Source organism: Lagenorhynchus albirostris, chromosome 1, assembly GCF_949774975.1.
Source record: "Lagenorhynchus albirostris chromosome 1, mLagAlb1.1, whole genome shotgun sequence".
Classification (NCBI taxonomy): Eukaryota; Metazoa; Chordata; class Mammalia; order Artiodactyla; family Delphinidae; genus Lagenorhynchus; species Lagenorhynchus albirostris.
In genome coordinates this window covers 66,696,620-66,716,654 of record NC_083095.1, presented here as the reverse complement: position 1 = coordinate 66,716,654, position 20,035 = coordinate 66,696,620, and the positions used below count along the sequence as shown (strand labels likewise).

At 37.0% G+C, this 20,035-nt stretch overlaps 1 protein-coding gene across 1 annotated transcript in view; it reads left to right on the top strand.

Annotated features, from left to right (window-relative positions):
* The window catches only part of NUBPL (NUBP iron-sulfur cluster assembly factor, mitochondrial), a 254,330-nt gene that overhangs the window by 165,012 nt on the left and 69,283 nt on the right, over positions 1-20,035 (top strand). The window contains exon 7 of the mRNA XM_060143898.1: positions 16,610-16,703. Within this exon, the coding sequence (XP_059999881.1) occupies positions 16,610-16,703 (94 nt within the window). The remainder of the gene's footprint in view (positions 1-16,609; positions 16,704-20,035) is intronic.

The window sequence follows — 20,035 nt, the reverse complement described above, 5'->3', positions numbered from 1 at the left end:
TATCTTTTATCTCTTTGATAATACCCATTCTAACAGATGTGAGGTGATATCTCATTGTAGTTTTGATTTGCATTTCCCTGATGATTTGTGATGTTGAGCACCTACACATATACCTGTTGGCCTTTAGTATGTCTTCTTTGGAAGAGTGTCTATTCAAGTACTTTGCCTATTTTTTAATTGGGTTATTGAATTATATGAATTCCTTACATATTTTGGATATTAACCTCTTATTGGGTATGTGGCTTGCAAATACTGTTTCCCATTCCATAGGTTGCCTTTTCATTTTGTTGATGGTTTCCTTTGCTAAGCAGAAGCTTTTTAGTTTGATGTAATCCCACTTGTTTATTTTTGCTTTTATTTCCTTCACTTTTGGTGTCAAATCCAAAAAATCATTGCTAAGACTGATGTCAAGGACCTTGCCCCGTTTTCTTCTAGGAGTTTTACAGTTTCAGGTCTACTTTCTGTTCACTTAGCTTAATGTCCTTAAGGTCCATCCATGTTGTCATAAATGGTAGGATTTTCTTCTTTCTCATGGCCAAATAATATTCTGGTGTGTGTGTGTGTGTGTGTGTATCACATCTTCTTTATCCGTTCTTCCATTGACAGACACTTAGGTTGTTTCAGAATCTTCGCTATTATGAATAATGCTGCAATAAACATTGGAGTGCAGATATTCTCTTGAATATTCTGTTTTCATTTTCTTTGGAAATATGCCCAGAAATGGGATTACTGGATCATATGGTAGTTCTATTTTTAATTTCTTGAGGAACATCCATGCTGTGTTCCATAGTGGGCTCACCAGTTTACATTCACACTAACAGTGCAGAAAGTTCTCTTTCTGCACACCCTCACCAACACTTGTTATCTCGTTGTATTTTTAATGATAGCCATTCTAACAGGTGTGAAGGTGGTATCTCATTGTGGTTTTGATTTGCATTTCTCTGATGACTAGACTAGTGAGTGATATTGAGCACCATTTTATGTACCTGTTGGCCATTTATGTGTCTTCTTTGGAAAAATGTCTCTTTGGCTCCTCTGCTTCTTTTAAAATCAGATTGTTTGATTTTTTGCTGTTGAGTTGTATGAATTCATTATATATTTTGAATAGTAACCCCTTATCAGATATGTGATTAGCAAATTTTTTCTCCCATTCAATAGGTTGCATTTTCACTTTGTTAATTGCTTCCTTTGCTGTGCAGTAGCTTTTTAGTTTGATGCGGTCCCACTTGTTTATTTTTGCTTTTGTTTCCTTTGCTTTTGGTGTTAAATCCAGAAAGTCATTGCCAAGACCAATGTCAAGGAGCTTACCCCCATTTTCTTCTAAAAGTTCTACTTTCAGGTCTCTTTCAACTTTTTAATCCAGTTTGAGTTGATGTTTGTATATGGTATAAGATAGGGATCCAGGTTCATTCTTTTGTATGTGGCTGTCCAGTTTTCCCAACACCTTTTATTGAAGACACTATTCTTTCCCTGTTGTATATTCTTGGGGAAATAGTTTCTTAAAATTTTTTTAACAGAAACATATTAGAAAATTTATTTAGTCATGCTATAATTACCCAAAATGAAATTGAATTGTTGCCACAGTTAGTTTTTGGGGAAAAGGACAGAAGTCCTATGTTTTCAAAATACAGAGTTGAGGGTATCTTGTAAAAATCTTTTCTAACTATATCGGAGCATAACATGTTATGCATAGGCCTTTAGGTAAAGATAATACTGCTGAATCATCTGTATCTCAGGAAGTTTCTTACTTAACTAAACTCTTAATGGTTTTTAAAGATGTGACAGAACCTATGAAATTGAGTATATATGTTAAAAAAAATTAGAATGAGTAAGTAGTTCTTGAAAGAGCTAGACGCCTTACTTGTAGCTTCATGGGTGGTTGGTTTTTCCTTCAGTTTAATGGCCATCAGTAGGCCTCTACTTCTCTTATGGTGACGATGCCTATAGCACCTCCTAGTGTGAAACCCAGGGCCAACAAACATCCACTAACTATCAGTATTGATTTTAGGTGCTTCATGTTTCTGTGAATGGCTACATCAGATGGCAAATTTCAGTGATTTCAGTTGTTATAAAAAGCAGAGAACAAAATTGGGAGTATTGATGAAAATTTCATGTGCAGAACTTTGTTGCCAAAATTATTTGGCAGTTTAAATGCATCCAGATCCAGTTTTTGAGAGATGTGTTGATCCTGCGTATAGGAACTTCCCTGGCCCACACTGCTAATGGGGGAGGAGTAGCCCTCCATGAAGGTGAGAATACCAGTAAGGCTTTTATTTTTACAACACAACATTTTTGCATCTGAGCATCAAATTTCAAAACGTGACTTTTTGATTCATAGATATTTGCTGCTGAATTTATGTTATAATGTTTGGCCAAATATCTAGCACAAGCCTAAGATGATTGCTGATTGAAAGAACCTAGCTGAGGAATGCTAACCAGTCATTCTCAAGTTTTCTTCATAGATCACTTGTGTAGATCATCTTTGCAAAACCATGAAAATGTTATGTTCTGAGCTTTCATCAAGAGTCTGTGTAAGAAATGTCTATGTCTCTTCTTCTTTTGGAGGATGTTGGAAGAGGAATGGGACAGTGGGGATGGGGTAACTGTTATGGAAAGGCGGTACATTATATGGAAAGAATGTGGGCTGTGGTGACAGAAGGTTAGTAGCTTTGGTGGTGGGAGGATGTGGAAGGTCTCTTTTGATTGTCTATGTTTTTCAACAAAATGAGACATTTATTGGGTATATACGTACCTGGTACTATACTTAGCCTGAAGATATAAAAGTGAACAAGACTACTATTTAAATAGGAGGACAGCAGTTTGGCTCTATTGTTAGTACACATTTCTTCCAGTTTTTTGGTTTGTGCTCAAGTTTTAGTCTTAGTTTGCTCACTGTTGGTCTTTCTTCCCCCCTATTTTTATTTTTTCATTGATTGGGGAATTGAGAGAGAGGGGAGAGATACCAACGGATTGATTCAGGCCATAAAATCAACTTACATTTTATGTTGGGTATCTGCATATATTTCTTTACTCTGACTTATTGTCCTATATGTTAATATTTCAGAATTACTGAGACTATACCTGATTCAAGGAGTTAATTTCTTACATCCAGATAGTCTTGCTTTCTGATGCCGAAGTAGTTTGGTCAGAACTTCAACCTTTAGTTTTATTTGTTCATTCATAACTAGTTTGCTGTTTTAAATACAAGAATCAAACCTCATACCATATGCCTATTTTGATGCAATTTTGCAAAAGTATGTACTCATATTAAATAAAATGATTTCTTCACTGGAAGAGAAAAAAAAGAATTCTCATGTTAAATGTGACTTGAAATTCATAATCTGATTAACAAGAGTCTAGTTGATAACAAAGGTTTTTAAATGGACAGCCATGATATTTAAATTAAAAATGACTTATCTGGACATCAGTACGCAGCTAAGAGAAAATATGTTCCAAAATAGCATGTATGTATCATTATTATCTTATCTGAGAAACCATAGCTTACTAACTAGAGTTAGTTTCTGTATAGAACACAGGTTTGTATTGAACCTCACCATGATACAGTTAGTTTTCTTGTACTTCATGGCATTGCTTACTTCCTACTCTGGCCTGCATTCTGTTATTATGCACGTGCCACTGGAGGCAGGGATGTGTTAGGGAGAATTAGGGCACAAGTTCTATTTATTTACAGGTTTTGGGGGTAATTTTTGTTTGAGAAGGGTATGATGATACTTAAGTAATATTAGTTTTCCAGTTTTATAGACAGCAAACTGAGGTCTAGAAAGATAGCTTTCATCAGGATTACAAGTGATATACTAATTGGTTTGTTTATTGTCCTCCTATCCCCGTTTCATGGAGACAGGAGCTTCAGGTATCTTGTTCATGGCTGTATTCCCAGTGTCTAGAACAGCGCGTGGCACATGTAAATGTTGGTATTAATTTCTAAGTTAGGGTTAAATTCTATAATGATGATTCTGTGTATCCACTTATTTATCTTCTGGTTTTAGGCATGCATATTAATGTGTGATCTGAAATATTAAGATGAATATGAAGATACCTGTTGAGGAAAGAACAACTAGATATAGTACCACATTCACTTGTTCATCAGGGTACAAGATTATTGTGAACAAGCCTGCATATAATGACCAGTGTGCATAAATGAGAATGGAGAAACAGCTGCTCATTTAACGGTCTTTTAATGAGATGCATGAACTTCGGTCTGTTTTTCTGTTTCTTTGCAATTTAGTGATTTCAGGTTTCTTAGATGTCTTTTGGGTACTTCTGAAGTAATTATGTAGCTTAGGAAGTCGGAAAGTGCTGAAGTTGATGAGATGGGAATTAGATTGTTTTACGTGTTTTTTTTACCCCCTCTATCCTCAAACCTACTTCCAATCTATATCTGTATCACCTTCATCTCTATTCTTTCTCCATCCTTAATCCTTCTCAAAATGCTTTGTTAAACTTAGTTATAGCTAAAAGCTGCTGCATTGTTTAGTTTTCGCTAGGAAAAGTCACTTATGACAGTACATTTATTGTTTTTTCTTCAGCTTTGTAGGTGGCAGGTCTATTTAACAGGAGCAAGATACAAGTCACTAAAATGTAGAAATTTAATTAATATATTCAAACAACAGATGTGATTTCTGCTCACTTCCTAGCCCTTATTTTTAGTCATTTACATCTTTTAAATTGTACTTTGACCCAGTGTTTTCATGCTTAATTTTTATTGATGAGAAATTTCCCTTTAATTTGCAAAAAGCCACTTAACTCAGCTTATGACATGTAAACATATGGAAAATATATTTTTAAATTACTTGTTCAGGTCATTTTGGAATGTGGTGACCTCAGAAATAGACAGATATTTTCCTAGCACCTGGTTAGAAGAGTAGACATGATAGGCTTATTGAGAGAAATTTTAATTTTGACTTGCATGATATGACAAGCTTCTCTTTAAAGTAACTTTTTTCAATACAATACTACTATTTAATTATTTAATGTTTTTTAGAAAATCCGTGATTTCATTTCCTCTTCAGAAAGAAACCTCTATAAATCAAAGTTATTTTTATTATCCATATTTGGCAGAGGCAAATCATTGGCAAATCATTTGATTTTGGAGTTACAGTTCCTTTATCTGTAAAATAAGGACATTGGACAAGATAATCTCTAGAGTCCCTCCTAGCTCTAAAATTCTCTGTTGATAACCATCTTAAGATGAGCTAACAGAGGCATAAAAATGTTAAGCAGCTTGGATAAGTTCAAACAATGAATTAATAATAAAACCTTGATATGTGACTTTCTGACTGACCTATTTATTGACACTTTCACACAACCATTATGCCTGAAACTGAAACTGCTGATTTCTTTCTTTCTTTACAGAAAACATATCAGTTAAAAAAAATTATGCTACAAATATAATCCTTTTTATTTTTCTAAAAGCTCAAATATATTTCTGTAGTGTCAAGTTAAATCCTTGGGATTTAATAGGTGCTTATTCATATTTTTAAAAGGAGGATGTCTTACAAATAGCGGTTCACATAGCAACAAAAGACAAATCAGAAAACAAAGCATATCTTAAGTTATGAAGTATGAGTAATAAAGTAAGTCAAAAGTAAACCAATTTCATGTATAGCAAAAGAAAAAAATAGAAAATATTCTTGTGACAATTTTCTTCCATGCTTTTATTTTATATTATTATTATTATTATTGTACAGATTATTCCACAATTTGTATCTGAATGTGTGATAAGCATTGGAATGATTCGAGCTTTCTTTTGTTGGTTGAGTATATCTCAATCATGAGTGTTTTGAATTAGCTGGAAAATTGGATTAGATCTCTCGACCATTAAGGTTTGTGACTGAGTCCCCTCCCCACTCAACTTAGTAGTGGTTCCCTCAACAACTCTTCAGGAATGCATCTATTTTGTAAATTATGACATTTTATATAGATATAACACATTAATTCCTAGATGAGCCAGAACGAGGTATTTTAGGATGGCAGAGTAGATTGTAGTTCAAAACAAATTTAGATTTGAGTTCTTTGTAAATTTAAGCTAAATTTTCCATAAGAAATATGATCGTTCCATGAAATAAATGTGTTAAATATACCAATTTGCTTTTAGCTTACTTGTTTTTATATAAAGTGCTCCCTTAAAAAAAATAGCTTGTTTTGATATTTTGGTGCTTTTGATAAGAATACTTTTTATTTACTTTTTTCTGTAAGCAAATCTCTCACAGATGTTGTTCAAGTTACATAAACAGGTCATGGTCACATTTTCTTTTTTTAAGTAGTTGGAAGGAACCTTAGTGATCATCTAATCTAAAACACTTTAACAGATGAGAAAATTGAGGGCCAGAGAGGTTAACTGGCTGACCCATGGTAATCTAGCTAATTACTGATAAAAATGATTGGAATTTAGGTATGCCAATTTTCCACACGAGAATTCTTCTGTTTGATGAGTAGATATCTGGACTCTTATCTGTACCCAGCTAGATTCATAGTCTTGATTTTTACCAAACTCCTCCTTTCCAGTGCTGTTTTTTTTTTAAATCATAGTGATTGTCTGAATCAGAACTTGAAATCTGAAAGCTGCATTATAATAGCTCATACTTAAAATGTAACTGAATATGGAGCTACAGTTTCTCACAGTTGGTTTTCTATTTGATGTGAGTTAGATCTTTAAATTTTTAGAATAAAAATAGACGGTGGGTAGAATGATGGTTATTGACTTAAAACAAAACTAGAATTTAGTGGTGGATTATTGAAAGATAAAATATTCTTTTTTTTTTTTTTTTTTTTTTTTTGCGGTACGCGGGCCTCTCACTGTTGTGGCCTCCTCCAGATGCGCAGGCTCAGCGGCCATGGCTCATGGGCCCAGCTGCTCCGCAGCATGTGGGATCTTCCCAGACCGGGGCACGAACCTGTGTCCCCTCCATCAGCAGGCGGACTCTCAACCACTGCGCCACCAGGGAAGCCCCAAGACCATGCTTTAATATATAAAAGACTCTTAAAGGATCATGTAAGGAAAGAATACTGTGATATACCATTAAAAAATGCTCAGAAATAGAAGAAACATCATTATAATTAACCAGGAAAATGGGAGGGGAAAAAAGGAAACAAATGATTCTTCTATTTCTTACTTATATTATCTAAGTAAATAATTTTCTGTGGGTCTATAGTGTCTACTTTATATACGTATTTTATCATACTCTGAAAAAGTGTTGTAGTAAAGATCATTTGTTCTCTTTTAAAAAAATATTTATTTATTTATTTGGCTGCGCTGGGTCTTAGTTGCGGCACGCGGGATCTTCTTTGCGGCATGTGGGATCTATTAGTTGTGGCATGCAGGATCTAATTCCCAGACCAGGGATCGAACCTGGGCCCCCTGTATTTGGAGCATGGAATCTTAACCACTGGGCCACCAGGGAAGTCTCATAAAGCTCATTTGTTCTTGGGGTTGTGGTAGCAGAAATCTTCAGGGGCTTGGAGAATAGTGACACTGCACCCAATTCTCTGGGAGACTTGGGAGCATGACTTGAGTCACACAGACCAGGATTTCTATCCCATCTCCATCACTCACCATCAGCCTCGCCTTGGGCAATTTTCTTAACTTCTCTAATCCTGAATATTCTTATCTCTGTAAAATAAGAGATTATAATGCCCATTTTACAATGTTATGTAAATGTATCTACCCTATAATAGGCTCTCATTAACTGTTCATTTCCATTTGCACCCCTTTACCTGTTACCTGTAGACCCTTCCCCTCACCTCTTCCCTATTCACTAGCCAGTTTGACCTGATGGCCCATAAGACTCAAATGTAGGACTCCAGGTCACAGGTAACTAGAGCTAAAGAAATAAGCTTGACTGGGACAGATCATCTCTAGCATGCAGTACTACACTGGGTAGACTGCTCTGCTGGAACATAGTGTCCCTCAAGTTCAGTAACATCTTTAAGAACCATCAAAGCCATTGGACAATGACTAGGAATCCTCTCTGGGGCTCCATGCAGCTTCTATGGCAGCTACCATCCTGCTCCTTCAGGACCTTGAATCCTCCCAAGTACAATATGTTTTCTAAGGATTTTTTTTAAAAGAGTATTATGGTTTTATAGTTTTCCTAATTAAAGGGAGTACCACACATCTAAATATATTTTATAAAGTGTCCCAGATTAGATTAATAAAGTGATTTGTTACTCCTACTTAAAAAAAAAATTTGAAGCTTCAGCCTTTAGGTATATAGGGAGAGTTTTTATTTTTTAATTTCTTTTAGTAATTTTTAAAAATAAAAATATCATGATTCTCAGGCAAGTCTGTAATATTTTAGACCTTTCTGGTAGCAGTCCTATCCTTCACTAACATCTCCTTCCTAGGTGATGAACATCTGTGGCCTAAAGCAAGACTCTGGAGAATTTAGAGAGATGTTCTCATAATTAACTAAAATATTGTTACTTTTGTGATAACATCACTATTTTTATATTGTGAAGTTTTACTGTTTCAGTTGTACTATGGATTTACATGGGACGTCTGTAGGCTAGCCTGGGAATTGGATAATCTTTTAAACATTATTTTAGAAACTAGGTACCATATATCGACCCATATATCAACTTTTGGGTGAGAAGTCCTCTGTGAATTGATGCTATCTCCAGGTTGTCAGGGTCAGTCTTGCTCTATATCTGCTAGAACAATTAAGGAAATGTGAGATGATGATAAAGGGAAAGATAAAGAGTAAAGTTTCTCTTTCTTTCTCAAAACATTACTGCTATCACATGGGTTGGTAGTGTCTTTGGAGGGATTTAGTCAAGAAGTTTTCCACCCCCACCCCCTTTTCCTACGGAAAGGAAGAATTTTTTTTTTTTTTATAAATCTATTTATTTGTTTTTATTTATTTTTGGCTGTGTTGGGTCTTCATTGCCACACGCAGGCTTTCTCTAGTCGCGGCAAGCGGGGGCTACTCTTTGTTGCTGTTCGCAGTCTCTAGGCGCGTGGGCTTCAGTAGTTGTGGTTTGTGGGCTCTAGAGCACAAGCTCAGTAGTTGTGGCGCACGGGCTTAGTTGCTCCACGGGCACGTAGGATCTTCCCAGAACAGGGCTCGAGCCCTGCATTGGCAGGCAGATTCTTAACCACTGCTCCACCAGAGAAGTCCCAGAATGGAAGAAAGTTGAAAATTGATTAGAGAACTTTCATCCAAAAAAAATGAAAATATTAGGGAAGAACTTTTAGATCATTGTTGTAACTTAAATAATGTGTTTTCATCTTATAACTGGGTCAGCTGTTATCAAAATAGTCTCAAGGATAAGTTCATTATATTTTGTTGTGTCACTTATTTCCACAAGCCAGTAGGCCATCAACTCAAGTATAAATTTTTTTGTTATTCAGATTTTTATTGTGGTATTTATATTTAAATAATTTCACCTTTATAGCAGTTTTCTTCTTGCAACCGAAATAAAATATTGCATGATTTTATGAATAAATCACTGGGCAGAGCAAAAAATATGGTTCAGACTTAATCCTATTTTGTGTTCTATTTTAGGTTTATATTTTATATAAAAGGTACCTCACATGGCAAAAAATTTAATTTTAGTAGTATAATAAAATTGTAAGGAGCAATCCACAAATGGGCAGAAGACCTAAATAGACATTTCTCCAAAGAAGATATACAGATTGCCAACAAACACATGAAAGAATTCTCAACACCACTAATCATTAGAGAAATGCAAATCAAAACTACAATGAGGTCTCACCTCACACCAGTTAGAATGGCCACCATCAAAAAATCTATAAACAATAAATGCTGGAGAGGGTGTGGAGAAAAGGGAACCCTCTTACATTGCACTGTTGGTGGGAGTGTGACAGCCACTATGGAGAAAAGTATGGAGGTTCCTTAAAAACTAAAAATAGAACTACTGTACGACCCAGCAATCCCACTACTGGGCATATACCCTGAGAAGACCATAATTCAAAAAGAGTCATGTACCATAATGTTCACTGCAGCTCCATTTAGCTCTGTTTACAAGAGCCAGGACATAGAAGCAACCTAAGTGTCCATTGACAGATAAAAGTGTCCATCGACAGGATAAAGAAGATGTGGCACATATATACAATGGAATATTACTCAGCCATAAGAGGAAATGAAATTGAGTTATTTGTAGTGAGGTGGATGGACCTAGAGTCTGTCATACAGAGTGAAGTGAGTCATAAAGAGAAAAAAATACCGTATGCTAAGACATATATATGGAATCTAAAAAAAAAAAAAGATTATGAAGAACCTAGGGGCAGGACAGGAATAAAGATGCAGATGTAGAGAATGGACTTGAGGATGCAGGGAGGGGGAAGGGTAAGCTGTGACAAAGTGAGAGAGTGGCATGGACTTATATATACTACCAAATGTAAAATAGATAGCTAGTGGGAAGCAACCACATAGCACAGGAAGATCAGCTCGGTGCTTTGTGACCACCTAGATGGGTGGGATAGGGAGAGTGGGAGGGAGACGCAAGAGGGAGGAGATATGGGGATATATATACGTATAGCTGATTCACTTTGTTATAAAGCAGAAACTAACACACTATTGTAAAGCATTTATACTCCAATAAAGAAGTTTAAAAAAAAAAGAAAAAAAAATTGTAAGGAGCAACTTGACTCAGAATCAGTCAGTGGTTATTGATTGAACACTGAACACTGGTTCATGAGAGAGGGGATTGGCTGTGGAAAGGGAGTCTGGAGATGTATAAAGAATGGGTTCTTCTGTCAGGAAGCTTACACTGAAGTTGGGGAGATAATTTTGTATAAAAATAATTACCATAGAATTCTTAGAGCTTGAAGACCCATTCAAACCTTGGAAATTAGTTGAATCAAAAATCCTAGGAGCTTGATGATTTGCCTGACATATTTGTCCACGGGCCTGAGACAAGGTTAGCTGCATCTCCTATGCCAGTAGTGGCATGGTTTCATGTCTGGGATTCTAAGCAAAGCACAGGTACACTGTTCTATTTGCTGTTAGGGTTGAAACATGCCTAACAGTGGTTGGAGAACCAGGAAGTCAGGAACAGGTAGCAGGACTTAGGTACAGGATAGAAGTAGCAACAGATACAGACCAGGCCAGACAGACAGAGTCAGACATCAGGACACTACCTTGAGATCTACTAATTATGAATCAAGTAGGCATAAGAGTCAAAACCAACTCTTCAGTGACTAATTAAGAGCAGACAGGAAGGAAAGAGGCAGTGTCTGGCTCAGCCCAACTTCCTTTAAGAATTTGCCCTCTCACTGATGGAATATTCTAAGCATTATATGAATGGGCTGCCGGGACACAGCCCACTTTTAAATTACTCAGTCTAGATTTTGTCCCATTTCTCCTGCTTTGTGATTCCTCTTTTCATTCTTAAGTTACCTTTTTCTTGCCCTCAGGAGTCTTGGCCACCACTTTGGCTCTAGCAGTTTATAGCTCTGCCTCTCTTCCTTGGCAGTGATTTTCCTCCCTGATTCGACAGGGGCCCAGGGCCCATCCCTGCTGATATTGTTTTCACCTGGCTCACATTGGCCTTGCTGACAGACCTGGGATAGCTGGGACACTCTGCCTTTGCTTTGGAAAAGCACATGTTGACCTTGTGGTACTTAAGCGTGGCCTGTGTAGTGCTGATGATGGAGTCTGCTACCCTGGAGGTTGACTGTGGTACACTGCTCCCGCCAGCTGAGAAGCCAAAAATGGAATGCATCTATGGGCCCTTTCTTTTCAACACTTACAACTCAGCCACTTTGCACTTGTGCTCCTGGCATCCTCTGATGCAAGGCCTGATAGCTGCTGCTTTGGTCAGCTTCTTAATAGAAGTATCCGTGGAAGAAAGTGGTCCACCTTCTTTACCCATTCATAGCACCACACTCTTCATAACTGCTGTCCTGATGTCTTCATAGCCTTATCTGTCCAAATATAAGACACACTTTTATCTCCCAGTCATTCCTCAGAAAAGAGGGAATTGCCTTTATTTGAGTTACCCTCAGATTACCAGGCATTATTCTGAATATAAAATACAAAGTATTGTTTGGAGAAGACATGTTGGCCTAAAATTACCCCAGTCAGTGTTAGTTTGGAATATTTTCCCTGTGTAAGGTTGACAAGAAAGAAATAAAAATAATTTAACAGAGATTTAGTAATTATTTTTTTAAATAAATTTATTTATTTATGGCTGCATTGGGTCTTTGTTGCTGTGCGTGGGCTTTTTCTAGTTGCGGCGAGCGGGGGCTACTCTTTGTTGTGGTGCACAGGCTTCTCTTGTTGCGGAGCATGGGCTCTAGGTGCATGGGCTTCAGTAGTTGTGGCATGGGGGTGCAGTAGTTGTGGCTTACGGGCTTAGTTGCTCCGTGGCATGCGAGATCTTCCCGGACCAGGGCTCAAACCCATTTCCCCTGCATTGGCAGGCAGATTCTTAACCACTGTGCAACCAAGGAAATCCCAGTAGTTATTTCTGATAGCATAAACTTCAAGTGTTGGTTGTCTTAATAAACAAAGAGAAAGAGCAGTAAAAAAAAAAAAAAAAAGCAATACCATAGGTTGTGCTGTTATAGCAATTACAAATGCATATTTATAGGACACATGAAAAAACAGCTGTTCTAATGTTATATGAATGGCTTTGGACAAAAGCTCAGTGACTACATTATATCAATATTTGATTCCAGAAGTCCTGTATCTCAAACCCTTTAGAGGGGAATAAAGGTTATGTACTACTGTGTAAAAGAGGCATCTTGCACAAAGCCTCTGTTGGCAGACTCAGGTCTGAATGCTGCCCCTAATCTGTACCTCATCCCATCCTTCACAATTGCCCTGACCACTGGATTTTATTTTATTTTTTTACCCTCCCATTATGCTGTTTATGTCCCTCTTTAGATGTAATGCACATATTTGATTTCCTGGCTGCACTGCTGAATTCTCTGCTGCAGCACTGCCTCCTTATCCACAGGGCATCTCTGAACTACCTTGGTAACTCCACTTCTAGACTGATTCAGTCTGTTCTGCTGGGATCCTTTGAGTCTGGAGCCTGAGAGGGAGCCAAGCAGGTTTTACTAGAGGTGGGGTTACCTTGAGGCTAATGAAGCTTAAGTTCAGGGTTCCACACTGTCATGGGCTCCTAAGAGATGCTGGGAGTTGTAGAGTGTTCTCAGTGGAGAGAGGAAGCCGGTTGCAGTCAGGAAGCATTTCTGTGTAAGCATTTCTGTTGTTCAAGAGACCTCAGAGAAAGGAACTTGAATCTCTAAGGCTCCAGCATTTTATGATGATTTCTTGTACATTCTAAATAAATATTTACTTTTGTACCAAATTTTGCATTCCTAACTGCATTCTAATTCTTAGAGAAGACCACCCAAATTGTATATGGTTCAGGCCACACAAAATCTGGATCAGTCGCTTGGTTTTACTAACTGAGATACCTGGGTGTTTTGCTAGTACTTATTTCTCTATATTTAGTAATAAATAATTTATATGCTTAAACAAACACTGAGAAGAATCTAGAGAATCCCTAAATCATTCTAAAATCAATGCTTTGGTGATTATTTTGTAAGAGAACTGGAACTTCCTGGCAGCCAGTATATTTCAATATTAATATTAGTGAATGCTCTAAAACTGGAACTCAGATACTGACTTCAGTTCTGTTCAAGTCTGCAAGCCTTTGTGAAATGCCTACTATGTGAGATGAAGGTGTTGGTCCAGGTTTTTTTTTTTTCCCCCAGAAAGTTTGAATTCAGTTTGAGTCATTTGAAATTAATTGTCTTAACAGCGATATATTTTTAGTTCCTTGGAACCATAATAGCAGTTCTCTTTAAAGAAATAAGAAATTGGAGCCAATGTGATAAATATGATTAAATGCCAAAGAAAAACAATGATAAATTGTTGGCACCAGTCATTTGATGTCCTCTGAAACAAAGAGACTTGTCAGTCTGCCAGTGCTAGGAATTTCAGTGCAGAGGATATAAAATGAAAAGTATCCTTTGTCTTTTTTGTAAATAGTTTCATAGATGATGGTCATGGGTAACTTAGGGGTAACTATTTTTCAAACCAAGAAACCCTATATTGAAAACGAACTACTTCATGTTCATCATTTCATCATTCTCTTAAAATGTGTCATTAAATCAGTGTCAAGTACTTGTGTTTGAGAAATATTATAGAATTCCTAAAAGACATGTCAGTATATCATGACATATACTGATAAATGTGTTGAAGAAGGACACATTCAGAGAAGGAAAAAGACTGATGGTTGGGGGAGTGCTATTTTAGAAAGGCTGTACTGCCTTCCTAGCTACCCCTTGAATGCGCCAAGCATATCCGCATCTCAGGTCCTTTGCACTTGCTACTGCTTCTGCCTGGAATGCTTTCTGAGAATTGCATCAGTTATTTTTCTCACTTCACTCCAGGCTCTGACCACCCTGTCAAAAGTAGCATCTTCTACCACTCTATTCCTTTTCCCTCTTCTTCATGTGTTCCTCACCATCGGACCATGGGAACTGAAGAGACTCAAAGAAATTCTTTGATAAATCCTTAGCTGTCTGAACTCTTACTACTTGCCCTCTGAAATTCAGGAATTGAAGATTTTAAAACTATCTCTCGCTTTTTTTTCTAATTTTATTTTTTGGCCATGCCGTGTGGCATGTGAGATCTTAGTTCCCCCACCAGGGATCAAACCTGTGCCCCCTGCACTGGAAGCACGGAGTCTTAACCACTGGACCACCAGGGAAGTCCCTAAAACTGTCTCTTGCTATTTGATCTGGATATATCCAAATCAGGACCAAGTAATTTTGTGTAGTAAGGGGTACTTGTTTTCTTTGTAGCACTTGTCTTTGATTTGCTTGTCTTTCTGCCTGTTTATCTACCTGTCTTCCTCACTAAAACATTAGTTGCCTGGTGGCTGGGACTTTGTTTTTTTCACTGCTGTATCTTCATCACCTGGAACAGTGCCTGGCATCAATTCTCAGTAAATATGTGTTGCATAAATGTGTTAATACATGAATGAATCCATCTGACCCAATATCATCTAAATTTTAAAAATATGTGATTATATGGAAAAGGCTTATTTCACATTATTAAGTTTTAAGAAACAGGATATGGGATTATATACACAGTATGATTTACATTTAAAAATTTTTGGATCTTTGCATGTGTTTATTTATTCATTCATTTCTTGAAAGAAAACTTATTGAGCCTCTCCTATGTATCCATTCTTTGTTACGTATTCTGTCATCTACAGTTTCATGAGAAGACAGATACTGAAATAACAGTAAATGAATGCCATCTTTCCCCCTGCACTGCTCTTCAGCTATGTTGATCTTTCGGTTTCTCTAACTTCTTTGCACAGGTTATATCATTATGTGCTTAATATCTGTCTCCCTCTGTATTGTAAATTCTGTGAGGCTAGGGACCATGATACCATTTAATTATCAATACCTAGCTCAATGCCTAATATATAGGAGGTACTCAATAAACATTTGTTGGGTGAATGAATGAATGAATGAATGAACAAATGATTAGAAGAATTGTTCCTACATAGTAAGAACACCATATCTAATCTTTAATGGAAGTTATGGGAAGTAAATTTCAAGCTACGATCTAAAGAATGAGGAGGAATTAGCAAGTGAAGAAGACCAGGCAGAGGTTCTGAAGCTAAAACTTAGATTTTATCCTAAAAGCAATAGAAGAGTTTTAAGCAAAAAAGTGGCACTATCAAACCAATTTTCACTGGTGTTAGGAACACACTGTATGGGCAGTGCTAGACCAGAGAGATTGGTTGGGAGACTTTAGTGATAGATGCCTGTGGCCTATGTTTGGTTCTCGGCCATGCAGAAAGAGAGACATGGATACATTTGAGAGATTTTTAGAAGGCATAATCAGTAACTGGGGATAGCAAGGGAAAGGGAACAGTTAAGTATTATCCCAAGCCTTTGCCTTAGGTAACTAAGGGGATCCTAGGGCCTTTCACTGAAACTGGGGACTCAGAAGGAAGAACCACTTGAGGAGAAAAGAGCCTGAGGTACCCTTGAGCCCTATCTAATTGAGGCTGAGCATTAAGGACTTGGTTAAACAGCTGAATTTCCTAGATATGGATACTTAGAAAAGTGCCTGAAAAGAAATAATCAAAATGTTAATTTGGAACTCTAGGTATATTTCTAAAATTCTCTTATTAAGTTTTGTTTTTCATTATTAGTGTGTTTTATGAAGGAAAAATAATAAACTTAAAACAATTATATTAAGATCTGCTATAGGAAACACTGTACCAAAACCCACAAAGGACAAAAAGCTAAGACCTCCTTAGGTAAAATACGGGCTATTTTCAGTGAAAATAAATGAGTGGTCCTGAATAGAAGTCCATTGTGCAAGGGGTTCGCCATTATGGTATGTGTGTGTTTTGTGGTGTCATTTGAAAATTTAACCTTATTGGTCAGAAAAGTTCTGCTAGAGGCAAAGATTGTTTCTTCTTCATCCATTTATCAGCCCTCAGCACAGACCCTGGCATTTACTAATGGTTCAAGTGAAAGCTATTATTTTAGCTTTGTTATTAATTCATTTATTTTTGTTTATATCACTATTCACCACATTTGTTTATACAGTGATGTTATTTGTGTCATCTTGGTTTTTAGGTAGATTGGGGTCAACTGGACTATTTAGTTGTTGACATGCCACCAGGAACTGGAGATGTGCAGTTATCAGTCTCACAGAATATTCCTATTTCAGGTAACTCTTTTTTTTTTTTTTGTAGTAAAATTGTTTCACAATGTTGTGTTAGTTTCTGCTGTACAATGAAATGAATCAGCTATATGCACACCCATATCCCCTCCCTATTGGAACTCCCACCCCCCCATCCCACCCATCTAGGTCATCACAGACCACCAAACTGAGCTCCCTGTGCTATATAAGGTTTCCACTAGCTATCTATTTTACACATGGTAGTGTATTTATGTCAAACCTAATCTCCCAGTTCGTCCCACCCTCCCCTTACCCCCGTGTCCACATGTCCGTTCTCTACGTCTGCATCTCTATTCCTGCCCTACAAATAGATTCATCTGTACCATTTTTCTAGATTCCATGTATATGCATTCATATATGATATTTGTTTTTCTCTTTCTGGTTTACTTCACTCTGTATGACAGACTCTAGGTCCATCCACATCTCTACAAAAGATCCAATTTCATTCCTTTTTATGGCTGAGTAATATTCCATTGTATATATGTGCCACATCTTCCTTATCCATTCATCTGTCAATGGACACTTAGGTTGCTTCCATGTCCTGGCTATTGTAAATAGTGCTGCAGTGAACATTGTGGTACATGACTCTTTTTGATGTGGTTTTCTCAGGGTATATGCCCAGCAGGGGATTGCTGGGTCATATGGTAGTTCTATTTTTAGTTTTTTAAGAAACCTCCATATTGTTCTCCCTAGTGGCTGGATCAATTTACATTCCCACCAGCAGTGCAAGAGGGTTCCCTTTTCTCCACACCCTCTCCAGCATTTATTGTTTGTAGATTTTTTGATCATGGCCGTTCTGACTGGTGTGAGGTGATACCTCATTGTAGTTTTGATTTGCATTTGTCTAATAAATAGTGATGTTGAGCATCTTATTGGTGAAATTTAGGTCTTTGGCCCATTTTTTAACTGAGGTGTTTGTTTTTTTGATATTGAGCTCCATGAGCTGTTATATACTTTGGAGAGTAATCCTTTGTCCACTGATTCATTTGCAAATATTTTCTCCCAAACTGAGTGTTGTCTTTTCATCTTGTTTATGGATTCCTTTGCTGAGCAAAAGCTTTTAAGTTTCCTTAGGTCCCATATGTTTATTTTTGTTTTTATTTTCATTACTCTAGGAGGTGGGTAAAAAAGATCTTCCTGTAGTTTATGTCCAAGAGTGTTTTTCCTATGTTTTCCTCTAAGAGCTTTTTTTTTTTAACAACTTTATTGGAGTGTAATTGCTTTACAATGGTGTGTTAGTTTCTGCTTTATAACAAAGCGAATCAGCTATACATATACATATATCCCCACATCTCCTTCCTTTTGTGTCTCCCTCCTACCCTCCGTATCCCACCCCCTCTAGGTGGTCATAAAGCACTGAGCTCATTACCCTGTGCTATGCGGCTGCTTCCCACTAGCTATCCATTTTACTTGTGGTACTGTATATATGTCCATGCCACTCTCTCACTTCGTCCCAGCTTACCCTTCCCACTCCCCGTGTCCTCAAGTCCATTCTCTACGTCTGCATCTTTATTCCTGTCCTGCCCCTAGGTTCTTCAGAACCATTTTTTTTTTAGATTCCATATATATGTCTTAGCATACAGTATTTGTTTTTCTCTTTCTGACTTCACTCTGTATGACAGACTCTAGGTCCATCCACCTCACTACAAATAACTCAATTTCATTTCCTTTTATGGCTGAGTAATATTCCATTGTATATATGTGCCACATCTTCTTTATCCATTCATCTGTTGGTGGACACTTAGGTTTCTTCCATGTCCTGGCTCTTGTAAATAGAGCTTCAGTGAACATTGTGGTACATGGCTCTTTTTGAATTATAGTTTTCTCAGGGTATATGCCCAGTAGTGGGATTGCTGGGTCGTAGGGTAGTTCTATTTTTACTTTTTTAAGGAACCTCCATACTTTTCTCCATAGTGGCTGTGTCAATTTACATTCCCACCAACAGTGCAGTGTAAGAGGGTTCCCTTTTCTCCACACCCTCTCCAGCATTTATTTGTAGATTTTTTAATGATGGCCATTCTGACTGGTGTGAGGTGATACCTCATTGTAGTTTTGATTTGCATTTCTCTAATGATTAGTGATGTTGAGCATCCTTTCATGTGTTTTTTGGCAATCTGTATATCTTCTCTGGTGAAATGTCTGTTTAGGTCTTCTGCACATTTTTCAATTGGGATGTTTGTTTTTTTGATACTGAGCTGCATGAGCTGCTTGTATATTTTGGAGATAATCCTTTGTCAGTTGCTTCATTAGCAAATATTTTTTCCCATTCCAGGGGTTGTCTTTTCATCTTATTTATGGTTTCCTTTGCTGTGCAAAAGCTTTGAAGTTTCATTAGGTCCCATTTGTTTATTTTTGTTTTTATTTCCATTTCTCTAGGAGGTGGTTCAAAAAGGATCTTGCAGTGATATATTTCATAGAGTGTTCTGCCTGTGTTTTCCTCCAAGAGTTTTATAGTGTCCAGTCTTATATTTGGGTATTTAATCCATTTTGAGTTTATTTTTGTGTATGGTGTCAGGGAGTGTTCTAATTTTATTCTTTTTCATGTAGCTGTCCAGTTTTCCCAGCACCACTTATTGAAGAGGCTGTCTTTTCTCCATTGTATGTTCTTGCCTCCTTTGTCATAAATTAGGTGACCATATGTGCATGTGTTGATCTCCAAGCTTTCTATCCTGTTCCATTGATCTATATTTCTGTTTTTCTGCCAGTACCATACTATTTTGATTACTGTGGCTTTGTAGTATAATTTGAAGTTGGGGAGCCTGATTCCTCCAGCTCCGTTTATCTTTCTCAAGATTGCTTTGGCTTTTCGGGGTCTTTTGGGTTTCCATACAAATTGTAAAATTTTTTGTTCTAATTCTGTGAAGAATGCCATTGTTTGTTTGATAGGGATTGCACTGAATCTGTACATTGCTTTGGGTAGTATAGTCATTTTCACAATATTGATTCTTCGAATCCAAGAACATGGTATATTTCTCAGTGTGTTTATGTCATCTTTGATTTCTTTCATAAGTGTTTTATAGTTTTCTGATTACAAGTCTTTCACCTCCTTAGGTAGGTTTATTCCTAGGTATTTTATTCTTTTTGTTGCAGTGGTAAATGGAAACGTTTCCTTAATTTTTCTTTCTGATTTTTCATCATTAGTGTATAGGAATGCCAGATTTCTATGCATTAATTTTGTATCCTGCAACCTTACGAAATTCAATGATTAGTTCTAGTAGTTTTCTAGTGGCATCTTTAGGATTATCTGTGTATAGTATCATGTCATCTGCCAACAGTGATAGTTTTACTTCTTCTTTTCCAATTTGTATTCCTTTTATTTC